The sequence below is a fragment of the Suncus etruscus genome, chromosome 5 (assembly GCF_024139225.1).
Source record: "Suncus etruscus isolate mSunEtr1 chromosome 5, mSunEtr1.pri.cur, whole genome shotgun sequence".
NCBI lineage: Eukaryota > Metazoa > Chordata > Mammalia > Eulipotyphla > Soricidae > Suncus > Suncus etruscus.
The window spans coordinates 156,630,719-156,653,806 of NC_064852.1; the positions used below are offsets into that span (position 1 = coordinate 156,630,719).

At 60.5% G+C, this 23,088-nt stretch overlaps 2 protein-coding genes across 2 annotated transcripts; one reads left to right on the forward strand and one right to left on the reverse strand.

Annotated features, from left to right (window-relative positions):
• Window positions 1–2,203: 2,203 nt before the first annotated feature.
• JRK (Jrk helix-turn-helix protein) lies at window positions 2,204–4,949 on the reverse strand. Its single transcript, XM_049773890.1, has one exon. It carries the CDS (start codon window positions 4,726–4,728, stop codon window positions 3,013–3,015), a length of 1,716 nt encoding a protein of 571 aa, XP_049629847.1. The 5' UTR covers window positions 4,729–4,949; the 3' UTR covers window positions 2,204–3,012.
• A 5,527-nt stretch (window positions 4,950–10,476) lies between these two features.
• THEM6 (thioesterase superfamily member 6) lies at window positions 10,477–11,776 on the forward strand. Its single transcript, XM_049773934.1, has 2 exons — window positions 10,477–11,010; window positions 11,637–11,776. Exons 1-2 carry the CDS (start codon window positions 10,498–10,500, stop codon window positions 11,748–11,750), a joined length of 627 nt encoding a protein of 208 aa, XP_049629891.1. The 5' UTR covers window positions 10,477–10,497; the 3' UTR covers window positions 11,751–11,776.
• The last annotated feature ends 11,312 nt before the right edge of the window (window positions 11,777–23,088 follow it).

Consider the following 23,088-nt stretch of genomic DNA (forward strand, 5'->3'; position numbering starts at 1 on the left):
GCCAGGGGCTGGGGGAAGGCCCAGTGCCACTTCTTTCCAGGAGGCAGGGAGGGCAGCCAGCTTGGACACACCAGGAAACCCATCTGCACCAGCTTCCACACCAGTACACTCCCACCACTCCCTGTACACCCAGAAGTGCTATGGGGTGGGGGACCCCCATCCCTGTGTGGGCTGTTCCTAAGGGACACAGGAGTGACAAGCAAGAGACATGATCTGTACAGCCAGTCTTCAGACCACTGGGCTCTGGGGCACTGCTGGGTGCCCATCTCAGTCTCATTGAGGACCTCCGCTTGGCAAACCCCAAATTGGGCAGTGAAATATGTTAAGGCCAACACGTGTGCTAGTGTGTGTGTGTGCAAGATGCATGGAGAAATCTCAGGTGGAGGAAGACCAGTTCATTCCCAGGATTTTCCCTGTGTGTGAAGTAGACCCCACCCAGATTTTGAGTGCTTGGTCGCTTGTACTGGGCAAGTACCAAGGAGCAGAAGTCTCAAAGGGCAGGAATTTGAGGACTGATGCACTGTTTCTCACTGCCAGTGAGTTCTCCCCAGTGGGTACCAGCTCGTTGTCCCTCCAGATATGAAGGAGCTGATCCAGTAAAGAGAACCAGACCACAGGCTCATCAGTGATGGGAAGAGAAACGAGTTGTGGGGTGGGCATGTGAATGACGGGGATGGATGGATGTACAGATGGGTAGACATGGATGAATCGGTGGATGGTGAGATTGATAAGTGACGGGTGACTGGATGACTAGAAAGTTGGATGCATGTGTGGGTGAATGGATAGGTGGATGAATGATGGTAGAGGAATTGATAGCAGAGTGCTTAAGTGGGTGAGTATATGGGTGGATTTAGTGAAGGATAAATGGATAGATCGCTGGATGGATATGTGTGTGGGAGGATGAATGGGTGGGTAGATGGGTGGATAGGTGGATGGATAGTTGAGTGCATATGCGGGAATGTCAATGGATGGATAGGTTGTTAGATAAATGGATGAGTGAAGAAATGGATAGGTGGGTGGGCAAAGGAATGATTGATAGATGAATGGTTAGGTGGATACTTAAGTGAGTGGAAGGATGGACAGAGTAGTGCGTGGGTGGGTGGATAAAGGACAAATGGGTAGACATATAGGTGGGTGGAAGGATGGATCTGGAGCGTTAAAAAAGTGGTGCTATTGCCCTTAATGCGAATCTGTGGCCAATTACTGAAGGGACCTCTGCTGGCCTGGGGAAGAGCTGTTCAGCTTAGCCCCCAGGCTGTATTCCCTTGGACAAAAGTACTCAGAAGTCCTGAGTAGAGAAATGCAGAGTGGAACAGACCCTGTTCTGGCTGTACAGAGCTCAGGGCCCTACTGCAATGATAGGTTGTCAAGCTGATGCCAGACCATGAGCTCTATCAGCTCTCTCCTGCATCTCCCCCCCCCCCCCCCCCGTGTTCCCAGAGACCCACCCCCACCTTTGGAGCTGCTGCATTGACCCACATTACTGGGTGGGACACTGCCTGGACAAAACTCTTGGCCAGTAAGCTGGGATCCCATACACCCCAAGCTTCAGAGGGGCGGACAGACCGACACATTCATTTCCTTTCATGAACTTTCTTGTTTCCTTCCTGGCCCAGGCTCTGCTCACATGGCCCCAGGCAGCCCAAATCCCCCGGGAGAGGGGCGAATGCCTCAAAGGCAGTGCGCAGGCAAGTCCTTCCCAACCACTGGGAACTTGGAGCGTGTGGCCTTGCCAAGAAGCTTCTCTGCAAGGTGAACCCGCGCCGTTCCTGCGGGTCCTGGTGAGCCCCATCAGCCTGGCAGCCTGGAAGGTCCATCCCAGTACTGCTCTCCAGGCCTGTGCACGCTGACACCCATTAGATAGATGCTATACGAGTCCAGGACCATATGGAAGTAGCTGGGCCTTTCTGGGGCACGGCCAAAGGTGGGGCCTGGGAGGGACAGCAGGGCAGGGGCTTAGCCGGAGTTCCTGGGAGCGAAGCTCAAGCCCTGACCACTTCTCCAAACTCTCAGAAGCTCAGAAGTGGACTTGAGAAGAGCAAAGCTCCTAATGGGTTCTTGGTCCTCAAGGGCTCCAGGACAGAGCTTGGCCTTGGTGCATGGTCAGAGAGCCGAGTCCTGCTCCACCCAGAGCCCCTCACAGCATCTGGGTGCTGGCTGAGCCCCGGCAACTCTGAAGAACACCAATGGGCCCGGGGTGCAGGTGGAAGGCAGAGCACAGGGGGCTGAGCCTAGGGGCGGGCTGGACTCCAAGGGCAAAGATGGGTGGCCACTTAGTGTCCATGCTGGTCCTCTGAGTACACACAGGGCTCCCTGCGTGTCACCTGGTGCCGTGGGGTCTGGGTTCACGGCCGGGGGTGAGGCCCAGACCTCTGAGGGCCTTACATAGGCATTAGAGGTGGAGCCTGACTGTCCACTGCAGGGTCGTGGCCTTTGGGGCCGCAGTGCCACCACATGAGACAGGGAGTACAGTGCCTTTGGCAGTGATGCCCGTACCCTGGGATGGGTAAACTGGCACAGGGAGAGATAAAGGGCCACTGAGCACAAGTCCACTTACCAGAAGTGGTGCTGGTGGGTGGGGACAAGCCCCGGACAGTGAGTTCAGGCCACCATGTGCAGTGCCCCACCTGGGTATCCACTGACACACTTAGGCCAGCATGGAGTTCTGGGAGGGGGTTGTCTCTTGGTCAGGGGCAGTACCAGAGAGGGTCCTGGTGCCAGCACATGGTGTGTGTGTGCAGAGGACCATTGCATTGACCGGGAGATGTGTGGACAAAGAGCAGGGCCAGTTCCTTCCTGGGCACTGCCCAAGGCTGGCCTTTCTCTTCACTCACACCACCAGGGGACTGAGGTTGGGTTGGGCTGATCCATCCATCGTGAGTTTCGCATAAGAACAGGTAACACACACACACACACACACACATTGCTGGGTGGGTCCGTATCTGACAGATTCACACAACAGGAGTGTGTCACACATCCACTTGGCCACACAGCCCTGCCCGGGCTCCCACATCAGTGATCCACTGCAGATGAACCAGGCAATGGGGAGCACTCTCGGGGGGCCTCCAGCTTGACCACAGCCTTCAGTGCCAGGCGCCCTCGTGCCAGTTGCCGCTGCCTGGCAAACACAGAGTGCAGCGCCCGCAGCTGGCACAGTTCTTGGGCAGTGAAGCAGGGGTACTGCTCAGCAAAACCCACCACTGCAGTGAAGGACTGGGCCGCCTGTGCCCAGGCCGCATCCTCCCCCTCAGGGGAGTCCTGGCTATTGTCCCTTGGGGTCACATCTGGGCTCTCCTCACCCTCTGCCTCAGCCCCAAACTGGGCTGGCCCGGCAACACGGTACCCCTCTCCCGCCTCTCCACTGGAGCCTGTCAGCACGCCCGCCTCACTCAGGGGCAGCCGGTGGCAGGGCCCGGCCGAAGCATCGGGCAACAGCTCCATGATGTGAGCAAAGGTCTGGTCATGGGGCTTCACTAGGCCGTGCCTGGGCTCTTCCTCCTCGATTTCTTCTTCATCGGAGGACGAGTCTTCGGCCAAGACCCCGGCTGGCCAGAGCTTCCTCCAGGTCCGGCGGATGGTGTGGCAGGGCACAGCATCCCAGGCGCAGGCCACACTCAGCACTGCATCATGCAGTGAGCAGCGGGGCCGCAAGCCAGGCAGTGAGGCTTGGGGCCCACCGACACGCCTCAGGAAGTCCCGACGGATGCCCTGGTCCATGGGCTGCACAAGTGAGGCTACGCTGGGTTGCAGCAGGATGGTGAAGACACTGTCGGAGACCAGCTCAGCCTCAGGTGGGCGGGCCTGGGAACCGCCCAGCAGCAGCACAGCCTTGCTGCCAGCCGGAAAGCCTGTGGCCTGCAGGTGCTCTGTTACTGATGGCACAAAGATGTGGTGGAACCAGTCGAAGAAAACTTCCCTGTCGGCCCCCGCATGACCTTGTGTGCGGTAGGCCACAGGCAGCAGCGAGGTGCCCCTGAGAGCCCGGGGCCCACTACACTTGCCAAGCACCAGGGGCTTGATCTTGTGGGAGCCCGTGGCATTGGCACACAGGAGGACCATCAGTCTGTCTCTGCTGTGTCTAAGGCCTGGTACCACCCCAGTTGTGCTGGCGGCAGTGGCGGTGGAGCCCTGCAGGCACCGCCAGAGCAGGCCCGTCTCGTCGGCATTGTAGACCTGCTCAGGGGACAGGCTGTGCTCGGTCACTAAGCTGCGGAAGAAGCCGCAGAACTGCTCGGCTGCCTGCCGGTCAGGTCCCGGCTTCTCGCCGGCACTGTCCAGCTTCCTGATGCCGTGCCGGGCCTTGAAGCGCCACAACCAGCCGCCGGAGAAGACGCAGGGCTCGGTGAGGCGCATCTGGCCGTACAGAGTGCGGGCCTTCTCGATGAGCATGGGCCCTGACACGGGCACGCCCTCGGCACGACGGCCCAGGAACCACTCATAGAGGACCCGGTCCAGGTGCTCCAGTTTTGGCGTGTGCAGAGTGCGGCGCCGCTCCAACGCCGAGTTGGAGTCGGAGCTGGCAAAGAAGCGCAGGAGCTGGGCCTTGTGGGCGCGGATGTCGTACAGGGTGGACATGCCCACGTTGTACTCCTGCATCAATGCCTTCCGGCTCTCGCCCCGTTCCAGTCGCCGGCACACGTCGATCTTTTCCCGCAGTGTCAGCACCACCCGCTTGCGCTTCTCCCCAGGGCCCCGCGTGGCGGTGGCAGCGGCTGGCTTGGAGGCCATGGGGAGGGCAGCCAGTTTCAGTCAGCTCTGCCGTAGCCTTAAGGTCCTTCTCCAGCCGGTCAGGCCTCGGGTAACTGCAAGCCCCTCGTCAAGGCCGGTAGCCTTTGGCCTCCCTGTGGCTGGGCATCCGGCTTGTAGGTCTTGGGTCCTGTTGCAGTCTGGTGGCAGCATCCCTCAAAGGTGACAGAACTGCCCCACACACATAGTGGGCTGGCCAGGACCTGGGAAGCGGAGGGCAGAAAGAGCAAGTCACCTGTGTGCACCAGGCCCTGGGGTATGGAGGTGGCACCCTCCCAACACTGGGCAAAGAATGGGGTTCCAGGGCTATCCAGCTCTGTCATACATACCTACATGTCCTGAGCATTCTGAGGGGGCTGCTGGGCATGGGCAGGGGGCCCATCCCAGAACTCCATTCTGTGCAGCCTCCCAGCCCCATCACCTCCCCAAATCCGCACAGCCCTTGTCCTTAGGATGGAAGAGGCAGGTGCTGGGGGGCGGGACTCCCCCAACCGAACAAGCTGGATGGTCCAGGCTCCTTTTGTGAAAGGAGGCACCTCAGACTCCAGCTGGAGATGTCCTCAAGTTCCTCAAAAGAATGTCCCATGCTGCTCCTAGTGAGGTCCTGGGGGACCCCAAACTACATGCTTACCCTACCAAGGACAGCCCCTCCCCGGACACGCCCACTCCAGGACAGGCTTCAACCCATGGACAGGACCAGAATACGGTCCTATAGCATAGCTCAAAGCCCAGTGAGCTAAGACGGGTCAGACTAGGCCTGGCTCCCAGGGGCTGAGCCTGGGAGAGGGGTGCCTGGCCCCGTCACTCATTCATATCCCCCAAGTGAGAGGGACACAAGCAGTCGTCACTGAAATTCCTGATGTAAGGAACGAAGGCAGAGACTCCAATTGCAAATGTGCTTCCTGCTGGGTTGGGCTGGGCCTCCCCATCTCACATCGGAGAAGCGTCCTGGACTGCCTCCTGGGCTCACCCGGTCACCATGTTCCCAACAGTCCTGTTGGCTCAGACCCCAGCTTCCCCATACTGGGAGGTGTCCCTGGCAGCTGCCCTGCCACCTCGGAGAAGCCGCAGCTCCAACACCTGCCTGAGCTCTGACTCGAGGCCCATCCAGAGCTGTGACACTCGGAGAAAGGACGGTCCCCATAAAGGCAGGAGGGAGAGTGTCCTGAGCTGACTGGGGTAGGTGTGTGTGTGTGTGTGTGTGTGTGTGTGTGTGTGTGTGTGTGTGTGTGTGTGTGTGTGTGTGTGTGTGAGAGAGAGAGACAGACAGACAGACAGACAGACAGAGACAGAGAGGCAGACAGAGAGACAAAGAGAGCGAGCTGGGGGTGCACCTGCAGGCTCAGGACAGCACAGGCAAGAGGCGCGGAGATTTCTGCAGGAGGGGCCAGGAGTCTGGGACCCCAAGCCGTGGGGCGGGGGTCAGTGTGGGCACCAGGGGAGGCGGCGGCGACCCTGGGCCGCGTCCGGGATCGAGCGAGCTCCGAGGAAGGGCCGCGGGGGCGCGGGGCCGGGTCCCGGGGGCGCCTCGGGGTGCCCAGGCCGCGCCCCACTCACCTGCCGGGCCCAGCGGCCGCCAGCGCCGGAAGTGCTCCCGCCCCGCCTCCGCCGCGCGCGCCCGTCGGCTTTCCCCCAGCACGCGCTTCCGGGACGGTCTAGGCCGCCGGAGGACCGTACGTCTCGGTGGCATCGGGACGACGCCGGAGCAGCGGTGGGCGGGGCCCCGGGAAGGGGCGTGGCCTCGGGAGGGAGAGGCGGGGCCGAGGGGCCGCTGCGGGGGTGTTGGGGCGTCTCATTGCCTTATTAGGAAGAAGTGGAGGGGGACGAGGTGGAGAGGAGGCGAGTGGGGCCCAGGCGAGGCCTTGGGAGGAGCCTAGAGCTACAGACGGGGCCCTAGGGGCGGGATCACCAGGGTAGGGGCGTGGCTACCGCTGAGAGGGCGTGTCTATGGCCGAGTGGGCGTGGTCATCTGGTTGTGTGGGCGTGGCTTCTTGGCAAGGGGCGGGGCGTGTGTTGCCAGCTGGGGCCTGACCTCGCTAGGTAGGGTCTGAACTCTGGACTTTGCCTTCCCAGGGCTGGACTCCTGGCATGTTTGTAGTGGCAGCTGGCCAGGGCTGGTGATGGGGGGACAGTGAGCGCCTTCACTCAGGTGACATGCTGGGGTCACTGAGATGCACCCTCTTTCTGCTCTGGTTCCGACATTCTGAAAGCCTGAGCCAGATGGAGGACTTGGGCTGGACTTGATGGATAGGCACCATAGTTGAGACTCTGGAGGACCCTGGGATGGAGTAAACGTACTTTGCACCGGGACAAATATGAATATTTGGGGGCTCAAAGATGGACTTTGGTGAACTGGACATGCCCCCCCCCCCCACAGACAGGTGTCCAGAACCTGAGCCCAGCGGCTGTCCCAAGGCCGCTCATCGCACACCACAGAACTTGGTAGATGTGATTGTCCAGGTTCTTGCGAGGGGAGAAGATCCTGCAGGCCTGGAAGGGCCCATTTCAGGACTCTTTCAGCAAGGAGCGGGCAGAGGACTATGAATGAGGGGAGGCTGCATCTGTGAGGTGTGGCCTGGGTCAGAGGAGGCCAGAATTGTGATGAGAGAGGAGGTGAGGCAGGAGCCAGGTTGGAGCAGACAGAAAAGGTGAGGTTGGGATATGGAGAGGAGGTAAGACATGACCAAGGCATGACCTAGGGAAGAGATCTGGTTGGAGCAGAGAGGCGGTGAGGTCAGGGTTAGGGTTAGGGTTAAGGTTGGGTTGGGTTTAGGGAGAATAAGTGAGGCCTGGAGGAGTAAGAAGGAGGTGGGGAGGTCCAGCTGGCAGGTGCTTTGTAGAGGGGAAAAATGGTGGTCTCCAGAGCCCAGACACTCCAATGTGAGCCCAGAGGTGTCAGGTGACAGATGCGGCAGGTTCGTGGATCGTGCCCTCATGGGCTTCCCCAGTCCCTCTCAATTCTCTTCCCGTGCTCCCCCCTGCCCACTTGTAAGCATAATCCAGGCCCACACCTCACTGGAGTGACTCTTCCTGCCATCGGGGCCCCTCCTACCTCCCTCTGCAGCTCCCTTGATCTGACTCCCATGACCAGGTACAGCACGTCTGAGCAGATCTTCCTGGCCAGCCACCCTAGCCGGTATTTGCCCAGCCAGAAGCTCAGATCCACCTGACTCCTGTCCCTCTCCCTGCAACCTCCCGTTTCAGGAACAGGGCTGGATGCCACCTTCTGCCCCTTCCATGACGCTGCCCTTGTCCAGGGGACCGAAGGTTCGCACTTGCATTCCCCCATGTCCCGGGCTTTTGTCCTGGTCCCCCAGTCATTAGGAAACACTTTCCTAGTGCTCGCAACCTCAAACGGAAGCTGCTCCGTGTGTGACCTTTGCTGCCATCACGTGGGCACAGGCTGTGGTGCACCAGCCAGCTCCTTCCCGGATTCAGCTCCTGAGGGCGCAGCCAGCTCACCCACAAGCACAGGCCTTGTCTGGGGACTCAGCCAGCAGTCTGCCTGGGCGGTCAGGAGGGTACGGTTGGGAAGCGGCAGGCACGGAGGATGTGTCAGGCCAGTCCTGGGCCACTGCGACCACCTGTCCCTGCAGAGGGAACGTGAGAGCTGACACCCTGCTTCCAGTGCTCCCCCCACCCCCCGGGATCTAGTGTCCTAGAGTCCCCCAGGCACAGTGCTTCCGGCGCTCACAGCGTCCCCCAGAGTTCTGTGTTCAAAGTGTTCTTAGCGTTCCATGTGCTCCCAGCGCCCCCAGAATTCTAGGTCCCAACACCTAGTGCTCCCGTGTCCCAGTGCTCAGTGATCTAGTCATTCGAAGTGCTCTCAGTGTCCCCAGAGTTCTCGGTGCCCCCATGAACCCAATATTCCCAGTGTCCCTGATGACCTCCAGTGCTTCCAGCCAAGTCCTCAGCCAGGATCTCTGAGCCTGGGGTAGAACCCCTCCCAGGCCAAAAGGCTAATCTCGCCTGGAGAGGCAGACCCGCCCACTTCTGGGAGGGCTCTATGGAAGGTAACAAAGGGGTTTCCTGAGGGGCTTAAGGGGATTCAGCTAGAAGGCTCAGCATGGAGAGATGGCAGATTCAGGAGTAAATGCAGGGCAGCTTAAGGGGCTGCTTGAAAGGTTAGCTCAGAAGCCACACATGTTGGCTAAGTCTTGTTAATAATAAAGCTTCATGTCTCCTGAAATCTGACTGCTGCGACTGGAAGGGAAGGCAGGTGCCTGGCCCGGCTGACCAAGAAAGGCCTCTCCACTCCATCCACCATCGTCCACAACCATCAAGAACTCTATGATTAATATGTACTACTACAGGGGGTAGACTTTTCCCCAGGGCCTGGGATCTGTGGCAGCAGTAAGATGGGGACAGGCTTCTCAGGTTCTGTGAAACAGGTGCAGTGTGACTATTTCCTCCATGATCCAGGCTCTCCCCCGCTCTCGCTCCCACCCCTGCTCCCAGTGGCGCCCCCAGGTGCACACGCAGGGGCTCTGCTCACATCCAGGGTCTCTGCATAAGCAGGATCTCCTGTGTTACATGGGAAACTGCACAGGAGTCTTTGTACATATATACTCACAGCATGAACATGCACGGGGCCTTTGGGCATCGCTTCGCCAGGGAAAAAGCTCATATTGACGGGCTACTGTGAGAGTCCAGGAGGAGGTGAGGTTGGCCCCCGACCACCCAGCACTGTGTCCTCGGCGGGGGGGGGGGTCCCTGCTCCCCAGCTCTGTCCCATTGTATCACCAGGGTGTCCCCGAATTCCCTCCTGGACACTGGTGATTCTGGGGTGCTATCAGGAGGGTTGGGAAGTGACCCCAGAGCGCCTTGGTCTCATTCTCCTGCATAGTGCAGTGGCCCTGCCCTGGAGACAACGGGCGCAGAGCCAGCCCAGCAGAGAGGGGGAGAAAGGTGAACCCTCTCTGGCGGCTGCTCGGGCAAGCCGGTTGGCCGGGCAGGAATAAGACCTGCGCGTGGGTGCGTGCTGGCGGTGGGGGCAGCTGCAGACGAAGCCAACTGCCCCGCACGATGTGCCAGGAAGCTGGCCGGCTTCTCGGTGCGCGGCCTAGCAAGAAGCAGTCCAGGGTGCAGAGCCAGCCACTCCCCAAAGGCCCGTGCCGGCTCCGCGCTCTGCCCTGGCCACCGGTTTCTCCCAGGCCTTCGCGACTCGGGGGAAGGGGAGGGGGTGGCCTGGCTGCGGGGCAGAGGCCCTGGACCGCTGATCCACAGCCGACTTCCGCAGGGTTGCCGGCAGTCTGCTTCTGCTGCCGCAGAGCAGGAGCGGGGCGGGGCGGGAAGCCGGGTGAGCCGTCCCCACGCCGACCTTCCCCCCTGGACCGGGCCGGGCCGGGCCGGGCCAACCTGGGCCAAAGGTCCTTCCTGCCAGGCCCGGGCGGCCCCGAGCTCTGCGCTCGCCGAGGCTCCTGGGGATCCCGCTTAGGGGCGAGGGCGCGCCGGAGGGGAGGCCGCAGCCGGCGGCGGCGGCGATCGGAGCCCCGCTGGGCACCGGCAGAGGCCCGGCCAGGCTGGGCTCGGCTCGGCCCCGCCCGCCCGGCGCTGACGTCTCCGCGGGCCCGCGTCGGAGCGCACCACCCAGGTCGCGCGCGGGGGTGCCGGGGCGCGGGGCGGGGCGCGGCCGGCGGAGAGCTCCGTGGCGCTGCGCGCGGCGCCCGGGTGTCGGGTGTCGGTGTCGGGCGGCGGGCGGCGGTCAGCGGCTCCTCGGGCGGCGGCGGCGGGCGCCCCGCGGCCCGCACCATGCTGGCGCTGCTGGCGTGCGCGCTGGGCCTGGCGCTGGCCTTCTTCGCGCTGCTGGACGGCTGGTACCTGCTGCGCCTGCCGTGCGCCGTGCTGCGCGCCCGGCTGCTGCTGCCGCGCGTCCGCGACCTGCTGGCCGAGCAGCGCTACCCGGGCCGCGTGCTGCCGTCCGACCTGGACCTGCTGCTGCACATGAACAACGCGCGCTACGGGCGCGAGGCCGACGTGGCGCGCGCCGTGCACCTGGCGCGCTGCGGGGTGCTGGACGCGCTGCGCCAGCTGGGCGCCTCGGCCGTGCTGGCCGCCACCTGCGCGCGCTACCGCCGCTCGCTGCGCCTCTTCGAGGCCTTCGAGGTGCGCACCCGCCTGCTGGCCTGGGACGAGCGCGCCTTCTACCTGGAGGCGCGCTTCGTCCGCGCGCGCGACGGCTTCGTGTGCGCCCTGCTGCGCTCCCGCCAGCACGTGCTGGGCACCACGCCCGCGCGCATCGTGGAGCACCTGTGCAAGCGCAAGGTGAGCCGGCCGGACCCCCTCCGCCCCGGGCCCGGACCCCCGAGCCCGGCCGGGCTCCGGGGACCCGCCCGCCCCGGGAGCGCGGGGTGCTGCCCAGGGACTGTCGGCGTGGCGACGGGCCCCCCGGGAGGGCGGGTGCCGGGAGGGAGGCGGTAGGTTGCCTGGAGACGCTGTGCCCCGGTGGCCCGCCCCAGGAGGGACGCCTCTCTCTGGCCTCCCAAGCAGAGCCCGGCCCTCCCCACCGCTCGCACCCGGTGTGTCCTATGAGGACTCGAGGAGACCTTCGCGGCGGGTCCCGGGGCGCCTGTTTGGGGTCGCTTCAGATCTGGAGTCCTGGATGGAAACCCCCCCCCCCAGGAGTTTTGATTTGCTTTGTTTTGTTTTGTTTGGGGGAGCACAGCCGGTGGCGTTCGGGGATGACTTCTGGCTCTGCACTCAGAGATTGCGCCTGGCAGGCTCGGGAGACCAGATGCGACGCCTCGAACCCGGTCGAACCTAGATTTGGGTCGGCCGTACGCAAGCCGAACACCCTATCTGCTTTGCTAGCGCTCAGGCCCTCGGCCCTGAGGTTTGAGCTCGGTTGACAGAGAGCCGGACCCCAGACCTCACTGCCCCCTGCCCTTCAGGTGGAGTCCCCGGAGCTGCCCCCGGACCTGAAGCACTGGATCGCCTACAACGAAACCAGCAGCCAGCAACTGCGCGCTGAGAGTGGCCTGGACGTCCCGGCCAAGGACCAGTGACGGGATGGTGTGGGCGACCCTGCCCCGTCCCGTCGTCCGACCCTCTGGACTCCACCCCACTCTGGTCTGGGATAAGGGCGTGTGGGCCCTCTGACGTAGGCACCACGAGGCCAGGCCAGGCTCCCAGAGAGCCCTCAGTTGGCACGGTTTGTTTGGAGGGGCACCTGGTAGACACCTCCATGGAATGTGTGCACAGATGGACCCTTTGGCACTGGGTTGTCTGTGGGGATGAGAGGCCTTGTTCGTGAGCTGCGCCCCCTGACCACTGCTGGCTTGGGCTGCTTCCTGCCCCCTGACCGCCGCTGGCCTGGGCTGCTTCCTGCCCACCAGAACCTGCAGGAATTTGTCCCCTCGGGGTCATCGCTGGTTGGTGCTGGGCAGACCCTGACTAGAGCTACAGAGCAGTGTCATGCCAGCCACACCAGGCTAGAGCAGCCCTTGCCCCAAAGCTGCTACCAGCCTGTCACCACTAGAGCACTGAACCCAGAGCAGCTGCACCGCAGGGCCCACCTGCGCTGTTGCTCGGCTCCTCACACGCACACACACACTCACCCGCGGAGACATGCCTTGTTCCGTTGTTTATTTAAAGGAAACCCCGATTAAAGAGTTCGAAACGAGTGTGCTTTGGACCTTTTTGGCCACACCCTGTGTCCTGTCCCAGCTCGGCCCAGCGTTCTGGGTTGGGGGTCAGGAGTTCACAGCCCCATGGGCACTGGTAGTCCTGAATGAAACCAGGGGTCCCTGGGAGGGTTCAGCCAGTTCTGACTGCTGTACCGGGCCTGAAGGCTCCTCCTCCCCACCCCAGGCTCGTCCACCACACCTGGGCTGAGACATCGCTCAGGATGGACTGGATCTGGGGATAAGGGCCAGGCTGCTCAGGGAAGCCTCAGGAGAGGCAGTGCCCAAGTGAGGGACATGCTGGACAGTGTTCAAGGGGGCCTGGTTGGGGCCCTGGCTACCAAGTGCTGGGCTCAGGGACCTCCCCCTACCCACCCCACCGCCATCTTGGTGACTGTGATTGAAGCTTTGCAGCTTCCCACTTCACCCCCTTGGACTCTGTACTTGGAGGTGCAGGGGTGTTGACGATCTGGCAATTAGGGGGGGGGGCTAAGGTGAGGATGGGGTTGGACAGCAGGAACAGAGAGAGCTCTTTCCTGCCCCTGCACTGATGCAAGAGAACATCCCCTGAATATGATTTTGTCAGCGTATTCCCCTGATTTCAGCGATTTCCATCACCACCACACCAGTCTGTGCGTTCTGTGTATCTCCCCTTGCTCTTTCCAGGTCAGGGCTTCCCCTCTATGGTCCTCACCTACCTGGCCTGGGTCTCCCAGGCCCACCCACCACCCCTATCTAGGCTGGTCAGGCTCACGCAGTCAGGGTGGACTTGGCCTCCACCTGGGGCGGCGCGCGCCCTCTGCTGGCAGCCGCGGCGCAGTGCGGTGCGCAGTCCTGGGGAATCTGTGTTCCAGAAGAATGAGGCAAAGGGTTCCCTGGGCGATCATGGGGGATCTCCGACTCGCAGTGCTGTCGCAGCGGGGTCTGTGCGGGGTTCTGTGCACTGGCCTAGAGGCTTTCTCTGGATCCCTTGTGTCCAGCCGGACAGATCCCATCTCTGGGTTCTGGTTCTGTCACATCTGGACACACATCTGTCACACCCTCACCCCAGATGTTGCCAGCAGGATCCCAGGGTCACTGCCGGAGTAACCGTGGAACTTTAGAGCCAAGGACAACTGGACAGAAACACAGTGCCTGACCCAGGGCATTGCAGAGACTAAGTCGGGAATGGCATCAGGGTGGGGATGGGACCCAGAATGCAGCCTGATCTCCATGGGGCCTCCTGGGGGGAGTTCTCAGACGGTCTGGGGGTCATGTGAGATATGGAGATAGAGCCGGGGTAATGGGGGAACAGGGGCACCACAGAGTTTGAGGCGAGGCTGAAGGACTGATGTGTTTTCTCCCACCCCCACTGTGAACCTTCATCTGTGAGGGCATTTGGGGGCACAACCCAAATACAGCCTGGGACAGGTATGGCCTTGGGGCATTTATTGGTGTATCAGGGAAAGGCTCGGACCAGCAGAGCAGTGCCCAGTGTGGCCAGCAGCCCGACTCCAGGTCTGGCCGCACCTGCAGAATTGCAGAGGTCCCGGAAACAGCAATGGATGAGCCGAGAACCCCCGAGGCTGTCGGGGTCTGTGGCCTGACAGGAGCTGACACAGGAGCGGAGCACCAAGGGGCTCTGGTTGAAAGGGAACACTGGGGGGACACGAGGGTCACAGCCTGCCCACCCCACCTCCCTCCAGCACTGCGGCAACCCTGTCTTCACCCAGAGGCTCACCTGAGCGCCCCATCACCAGCAAGGTGCTGCAGGCCGTGTGCTCTTGCCCACACAGCGTCACGTTCCTGCATGCCTCGATCTCTGTGGGTTCGTCGCAAGTAAAACACCTAAACGCCACACCTGGCCAAGATGGGGCAGGATGGGGGACAGCCGCACTGGGCAGCAGGGACTAGAGCTGGGAAGGAGGGAACCATGACTAGATGGAGGGACCCAGGGTCAGGATGGAGGAAGGGGGTCTAGGGGCCAGGATAGAGGGATGGGGGGTCCCAGTATCTGGATGGAGAGACAGAGGATCCCAGGGCCAGGATGAAGGGCCAGGGGTTCCCCAGGATCGAAATGGAGGGACGGGGGTCCCGGAGCCAGGATGGAGAGTCCTCAGCCCCTGGTGCATCTCCTCCTTCCCTGGGGTCCTGGCTGCCTCCCCGTTTACCTGACCCCGGGTCAGGGCCCATCATGTGGATCTGGCCTCGGTCCTCCTTCAGGGTTTGTGAGGGAAAGGGAGCCCCTGAGAGCATGGCCTTCACACTCACCAGGCTGTGAGGTCCAGACTGTGGCCAGTACCAGGGCCAGCAGCTTCCCCAGAAGAGCCATTCTGGGTAGGTGTGAGGTAGCTGAGAGGCAGCAGGAAACTCTGAGATTTATGTCCCAGCCTGGGCACCACTCAGGCAGCGCCTGCTGGTGAGTCAGTGGGTGGAACGAAAGTGGTTATGGAGCCTCGGGACCCTCCCTGGGGCCTGGCTGTGACTTCTGCAGACACCCTCAGCCCAGGACAGCGGGATCCAGGCCCTTCTGCTGAACCTCTCACTGCTGTGGGCCTGCCCTCCCCCCAGCCCTTGCTCTTCCCTTCGGTTCTGGCAGGCCCCATCTGCTCTCCTGATTGTGGAGATCTTAGTCAGGGACCCAGTCTGGGGCTGCACAAGGACATAGCCCTGTCCAGACTACCCCTATGCAGCTGCTCACCTGCCCCCTCAAAACCCAAGTGTGGGGCCTCCCTGCCATTGTCCTGGCCACGGCCAGCACCTGCTCCGAAGGTGGCCAGAGCACTTGTGAGAAACAGGTGTGGACCCCAGACCACAGAGCTTGGCCTCCGTACCCCTGTCCTGCCCAGCCTCCACCACTACCTTCTTTCCCATCTACTCCCCAAACACACGGTCTCCCCAGTCTGGCCTGACGTGATTCTTGGCAGGTGCCATACAGGAGCCCTCCTCGGCACCAGTTTTTCTGGTGGGAAGAAGAGAGCAAGAATGGAGGGAGGGATGGGAGATGGATGGGCGGGTGGGTGGGTGGATGGATGGGTGAGTGATTTAATGGGTGGACAGATGGACAGGTGGCTTGTGGAATGAGGTGGATGGTGGATGGTGGATGAAGTGAATGGTGAATGAAGTGGATGGTGGGGGTGACTGGAAGTGCGGATGGGTGTGTGTGAGTGTAAATAGAAGGGTGGGTGATGGATGGGTGGGTGTGTTAAATGAAAAGAAAATGAATGGGTGAGTGAGTGAATGGAAGTGTAGATGGGTGTGTATGGATAGATGGGTGGTGGGTGGGTGGATGGATGGATGGATGGATGGATGGATGGATGGATGGATAGATGGGTGGTTTGGTGGATGGATGGATGGGTGGGTGAATGGATTAGTGGATGGTGGATGGTGAGTGGATGGATGGGTGGGTGGTTCGGTGGATGGTTGGAGGATAGATGGATGGATGGATGGATGGATGGATGGGTGGGGGGGTGGATGGATAGATGGGTGGTTTGGTGGATGGATGGATGGGTGGATGGATGGATGGATGGATGGATGGATGGATGGATGGATGGATAGGTGGATGGATGAATGGGTGGGTGGATGGATGGGCAGGTGGATGAATGGATGGGTGGGTGGGTGGGTGGGTGAGAGGGTGGATGGGTAGATGGATGGTGGATGATGATGAGTAGGTGTATGAAATGAAGGGTAGGTGGGTGTATGGGTGGATGGAACTGTGAATGAGAGAGAGTGTGTATGTGTGTGTGTGTGTAGAAGGTTGGGTGACTGGGTTGGAAGAAGGATGGGTAGATGGATGATTGGATAGATGAACTGGTTTTCATGGAAAAGATGTGCCTGGGCCAGCCTGGGCTTAGTTGATGCCACAGCCAAGCCAAGCAGGGGGTGGAGGCCTGGCTCAGAGATACCCCAATGCCTTCTAAATCCCTTTGGGCCATGCAGTCCCACTTTCTTTCCTCTATGTGCTGGGCAGGAGGCATCTATGGGCCCAGTAAGGTCATAGTAGAGGGCAGGAGGGTGGCAGGCCTGGAAACAGCAGCTGCTGGAAGGGGAGGATGATATAGGTAATGGAGAATGCAGGAAGGCACTGGCTGATGCTGACCACCAGGGATGCTTACTGCCCAGCTTTTGCCCAGCTATGGCCCTGGCACCCAGCCCAGCATCCAGTGGGCAGGAGGGAGATTCAGGCCTTGCCTTGTAAATTCCGTACCCTCTCCCTGGTCTGGGTGGAGGCAGAGACCAGCTGAGTTTGTAGGGGGCACTGTGTGACTCTAGAGCAGTGATGGCTGACCTTTTTGAGCCCGAGTGCACAAACTGCCGCACAGTGCCTGGTCCTCCCAATGGCCAGCCCAGCCCTGTTGCCAGGTGAGCTGCAAAGCAAAGCAGACACTGGCATACTCACCTCCCACTGTGCCCTCCACAGATCTTCATTGCAGACCTTCCCGTGTGCCAGCTGCAAGGCCTTCGCGTGTCACCACTGACAGGTGTGCTGTAGATTTACCATCAAGGCTCAGGATGTCTCTGGGGCCTCTTTCTTCCCTGGCCACACCCTCCACTTGTCTGTCAGATGGCGGACCCCAAAGGGTCCTAAGAGAGGCCTTTAGCTTCTCAGTGGAGGAGAAAGTTTCTATTTTCAGAAGCAACCCAAGTCTGGTAATGCTGATTGTTGACTAGAGTGAGGGAGTGAGGGAGGGAGGGAGGAAGGAAGGAGGAAAGTAGGAGGAAGGAGGGAGGAAGGAAGGAAGGAAGGAAGGAAGGAAGGAAGGAAGGAAGGAAGGAAGGAAGGAAGGAAGGAAGGAAGGAAGGAAGGAAGGAAGGAAGGAGAGAGAATGTGTATATAAGTGTCTGGACCTAGAATATAGATAGGTAGAAGTTAGTTTGATAGATAATCAGTGAGTCCTGGTGGTCAGATGGCTAAGGAGACAGTAGGTAGATGGGTGGGTCTATTAATGGGTACTGACTGGATAGATGGACAGAGGCATAGGTGGGCATATTCATGTGTAGGTATCTGAAGAGTGGACAGATGGGGATGTGTATCTGGAAAGGGTAGAGACTTGGAAGAATGAGTTGACTAGACAAAAGACAGATAAATGGAGGAAGGAGTGGGAGATGAATGACAAATAGCCTGATAGCTTGGTAACTGGACTGATGGATGGAAAAAGAGAAATGATTGTGGATGGTGGGGATGTGGGTGGCTGTATGAGTGGGTAGATGCTCACTGGGTGTATAGATCAGTGGATGGATGAGAGAGCATTGATTGGATGGCTGGATGTTGGCTAAAGAGAGAGGAATGGAAGAGTGAACATGGTAGGGGACTGCAGGGAGTAATGGATGGTGGCATATAGAGATGGATGGATGCACAAGAGATGGGTTGGCTGAAGATGGTTTCACAAATGAATGCATGGACAGGTAGACAGACAAATAGGGTAAGGATAGATAGATGGATGGGAGAGCACAGATGAATGGATGGCTGGGTGGTGAATGGACAGACAGATGACTATGTGGATCACTGTATGGACAGATGGGTGGATGGATGGTGGGTAGGTGGGTGGATGGACAGACGAATGGACATGGCTGGGTGGATCACTGGATGGATGGGTAGATGGATGATAGGTAGGTCAGTGAATGGATGGATGGTGTATGGATGAGTAGGTGGGTGGGTGGATGGTTGGATGGGTAGGTTATAGATGTATGGGCAGTCGGATGGCAGGGTGGATCACTGGATGGAGAGACAGATGGCTGGGTGGATCACTGGATGGACAGGTGACTGGTGGATCAGTGAATGAAGATAAGAAGGTGGACGGTAGATTATAGGTACAGCGGATGTGAAAGGCGGAGGTGGATGAGCAGGTGGCAGGGACGGAAGGGATGATTGATGGGACAGAACTGATTATTCTTTGCATGAACCACTCTGGGTGTTGTCTGAATTCCCAATTGGACTCGCTGGGGATTGGCTGCCCTCTTCCGGGGTCAAACCCCCGCAACAGGCTTAGGTGTTCTAGGCTTCCTTCCTGTAGGGACAGCCCAGCTTCCCTCAGCTTTGCCTCTGGGACATTACCTCCTGGATCCAGGCTACCACATCAGTCATAGATTGGAGTCCCAGTCTGGAGACTTCTGTAGCCCTCTTGGGTCTGACTGTGTGGCCTGGGGTGGGCTGGGTGGGGTGAAGATGTGTGGGGCATCTCAGTGGGGAAACAAGGGGAGTGGCTCGTAAGGGGTGCAGAGAGCCCGAGGTGAGGAAGAGGAGACAGGGATGGGCATGGGAGTGGGGAGTGATCAGGCCTCTGGGCCTGTTCTGTCCTGCCATCTGTCCCTGGATAGGGTTGTGGGAGGAGTCAGGCAGTTCCCAGACAAACCCTCAGTTTCACCAACCCACCACTGGTGTGTCTATCTCTGGTAGGGTTTGAGGACTACACTGGTAGTGCTCAGGGGTTATTTCTAGCTTTGCGATCAGGAATCACTCCTGGTCGGCTCAAGAGCCATATGGGATGTTGGGGCTTGAATCTGGGCTGGCCACCGCAAGGCTTTAAACAGCCTTCCTGCTGTGCTATGGCTCTGGCCCCCATCCTTCTCTCTCTTTACCCATCAGCCCAACCTTCAACTGTCCGACTCTCCCCTGTGCTGCTGTCCCTGGTGGTGTGTTTGGAGGCCAATGGTGAACTCACTGGACTGTGGGGTCCTCCTTTAGTAGCCCAGAACAGCTACATCTGTCCTCAGGGACATTTGCCTCCCTCCTCAGGAGGAGGGAGAATGGGTCCCCTGACTCACCATCCCCTACGAAGATCCCCAGGCAGCCTCTACCACTGGCGTGTCCCTACCTTGTTTCCTGTGAGTGGCTACGGGATCAGAGGCCCCAGAGAGCAGAGACAGGGCTCTCTGGGGTGGGGCCACACAACCTGCTGCAGACCTGGGAGTGGAGCCCCTCTAAAGCCCCCAAAGCTGCCTCCACAGGGCCTGGAGAAACTTCTGGAACTGAGGAGCTGAGTGGAGGGGGTGCAGCATGATGTCCCCCACACTGGAGTTGACTTTATTGCCTGCTGCTGTTGCTTGTTGCATTTGTGCTTGAGACAAGGTTGTGGGCTGTGTTTGAGGGGCCTGGGAGATGTTTCAATGCCGCTGGAGCCACGTTGGGGGTCCCTTCCTTCCCTCTGTGTGGAGCTTGGAGGCTGAGGTGCAGCAGGGAATTTTGAGGGTGAAGGTGAAGGCAGTGTGGGGATATCAGGCCCCTCTGTCCCCCCCCCCCCCACTCCCGGGACTCTGGGATGATGAGTCTCCTGGGACTCTGTCCATGACTCAGGACGTGCTGTCCTGGCCAGGAACTGCTTCCTGCCCACCCACGGCCCCCTGATGCCCACATGGAGGTGGCGGCCTCTCCCGGTGGATGACCTTGAGGGGGGCTGGGACAGCAGATTCAGGGAGGACTGGGCAGGGAAGAGGCCCCTGGGGGAAGACTGGGGCACAGGAAGCTGACACAGGAGGCAGGTGCAGGTGTTATACTTGGGGTTCAGGGCAGGCATGACCATGGGGCTAGTAACCGAGGCTGAACAGGAGCCCGAGCATAAGGGGGAGTCCCAGGCCCGGGGGCCTGCGCAGGGTGGGTGCCGCATCCACGTTGCACAGGTCCGTGTTGCAGCAGGACACCGGTCGTGTCTGCCCGATGCCATCCACGTCTGATGGTTGGCACTTGGCGGCGCATGACTTGGTGACCGTGGAGTCGCCCAGGAAGGGGTACACTGTGGGCACACATGGCTCAAGTCGGGTCCTGCTCCCTCTCGTCCCCTTCCATGTGCACAGCCAGGGACACCCCCACAGGGACGGGGATACATGGGGCACATGGTGACAAGACACACAGTGGCAGGGACACCTGGGGAGGGGACACACAAGGATGCAGAAAGGGCGGAAGGGGAGGAGAGAGAGTGGGAACAGTGAATGGAAGGGTGGGTGTAGGGAAGGGAAGGTGTGGATAGCAGGAAGAAGGGAAAAGGAGGCTGTATGTGGACGAAAGCAGGAGGGGAGTAGTGGCAGGGGTGGGGCAGAGTGGGCAGGAAGGGCTTTGGGGGGGGCGGTTGGGCAGGGCTCCCTCCTGCACACTGACCGGTCTCCAGGGAGTACAGCGTGGTCTTGCACATGGTCTCATTGCGTTCACAGGTGGTGACGGCGACACAGCTGGAGGCGTCCACAGGCTCATGACATGTGTAGCATTGCAGGGTCGCAGCTGGCAGAGGGGACAGATGAGGAGGGGGCCCCCAGCCTACCTGACGGGACTAGTGGCCAGGACTCAGGTCCCTGGACAGCCTCTAGCCTGGAGCTGCCTCCCCTGAGAAGCCCCCAGGAGCTGTCCTGGCCCCAATTCCTTGCCTGCTGAGGGTCAGTAGCACATGTGACCTGCCCCCCACAGTGCCTGGTCTTCTGGGATGGGCTTGGGGTGGCAGGACCAACCTCCCCTGACCACCTCAGACTCCTGTGAGCTGCCCTCGTCTGGGTTCTCCTGGTATCCCCCAGGCAAGTGCAGGGCTGTGAGAGGATAAAGGGTCCGGGGAAGTGGGTGGGCAGAGGGACACTGCGCCTGGGGAGTCCACAGGGCCCCTCGGTGAAGCACAACAGTGGGCAGGGGAGGGCGGGTGCGGCTCAGGCCCAGATCCCTTGTCCTTTCTGCCAAGCTCCTCCCTGGGCCTCTGTGTCTCAGGCTGGCCTTGGGTTCCCAGGGTGGCTGGGGTGGGGACTTGGGCATCTTCCAGCAGTGTCTCAGTCCCCTACTTCCCTGAGACCTTGGGGTCACTCCCTTCCTCTGGTTCCCCACACCCTCGTCCTCACTTTGCCTTCTGACCTGGGGCCTCTGGCTCGACCTAGCAGCGGCACATGATCTCAGTTACTCCAGAACTCTGTCGGTGAACCCCTGCCCACAGCTAGGCCCCCCAGAGCTCAGCTCACCCTCCTGGGCATCCTGCTTGCCCTCAGTGTCCAACCCATCTCACCCTCCCCTCCCCAGCTTGGGCCCAGGGTTGCAAGCCTTGTGTTCCCCACCCTTTCCCCTTTCCAGGCCCTCCCCCTGCCCCTTAAAGCCTCCTCCCCTCCCCTGCCTGGTCCTGCTGTCCCTCCCCACCCTCCTGTTTCCTCCCCGGCCTTCCCACCATGCCTAGGCCCTCACCAGGCTCACTGCAGACCGCCAGCACCAGGATCAGCCCCAACACCAGCCCCATTCCGGGCATGGTCAGTCCCGTATGGCCACTCTGCTCTTCGTCGCAGCTATAATGGATGGTGTGGAGTGAGGTGGCGCGGCCACCCAACCGACCAGCCAAACGGATTAGTGGCATCGGGTTTCCTGTGGGTGCAGTGTAGACCCATCCTGGATGCCTGGGCACCCTCCAACCACACCAGGCCGCCCCATTCCTTGCAGGCGTCCGCCCCCTGCCCGCCCATTCCTCATTCCTCCCTCGCTCCCCACCTAGGTCTGCCCTCTGGGGGCTCCCCGGTACCCTACCTTCCCACCCCTGGACACCACCAACCAGCCTCTGAGCTTCCCAGGCTGGCTAATCGAAGCCCCGGAAGAAGGGAAAGAAGGTGGGGTTGCCCCCACTCTGGGGGTCCCCTCCAGGGGACATGGCAGCTATGTCTAAAGCCCCAGAACTCCCACCCCACTCCACCCCCATGCCTCTGAAGGGGTCGCTTAGTGTGTGTTGATGCGGGCGCTGCCAGGACAACCTGCCCAAGTTTGCACAGAGGCTTAAGGACTCCAAAGCAGGGAAGGGCAGGGAGGCCTCAGTGGGGGGGGCGGTTAGCTCCCAACCAGGCCCTATGGTGGGAGGGTGGGGCCAACAGGCAGTGTCCAGGATCCATCTGGAAGGGTCGTGGAGGTGTCTGTGAGCCCACCCACGGCTGTTCCCCAGGGGGCACACACATGTCAGCAGTACACGTCAGCACACGCACAAGCACACATGCAGTGAAGCACACTTACATGGAAGCATATGGCATAGAATGTGTGTAAGTGTATGCAAACACATATAAGAGCATAGATGCGTGCCAAGAACACAAGTACACACATGAACATATATGCACACATAAACACACATGTGCCTTGTACACCCCGCATTTCGTGTTGCTGTGTTTGACCCCACCCAGGTTGTTCCCCAAACCTTGTCACCCTCCCTCACCAGCCTCACACTGGCAGGACTGAGTCTGGCTGGGGGTGCCAGCGAGGAAGGGGGCATCAGTTCTAAGGCTGTCTTCTGTAGACTATGTTGACCCCGCAGTGCTCACTGACCTCACCCCGCCTGCCCCAGCTCCCCGTCTCCCTGGATCTGCTCCAGCAGGGCCCTGTGTCATGCATCCTGCACGGTGGAGGAGGAGGATCTGGGGCTCCCCAGACAGGCTCCATATGCCCCTGGAGGTTGAATGTTGGGGACTTGAGTCTGGGAGTCTCCCCCTGCCCTGCTGGCCTCAGGAGCCCCTGTGTGACCCTGGTCAGGAGGGTGCTGGCCAGACTCTGGGTGGGGCAATGATGGCAGGTTAGCTCTGGGTGAGCCCTGGGGACCCAACCAGCTGACAAGCTGTGTCAAGCAGGCTGCAGCTAACTGGGTTCCACATGGCCCAGCTAACTGGATTACATTTCCCACAGGCACACCCTTTGCTGCTCTGGGTCGGGCAAGTTCCTTTGGCCCAGCCTGCCCAGCCCAGAGCCTTCCTCTTCCCAACAGGCTCCAGCATCTGTGCCTGGGTGTCCTGGCATTGCTCCAGTAGGTTCTGA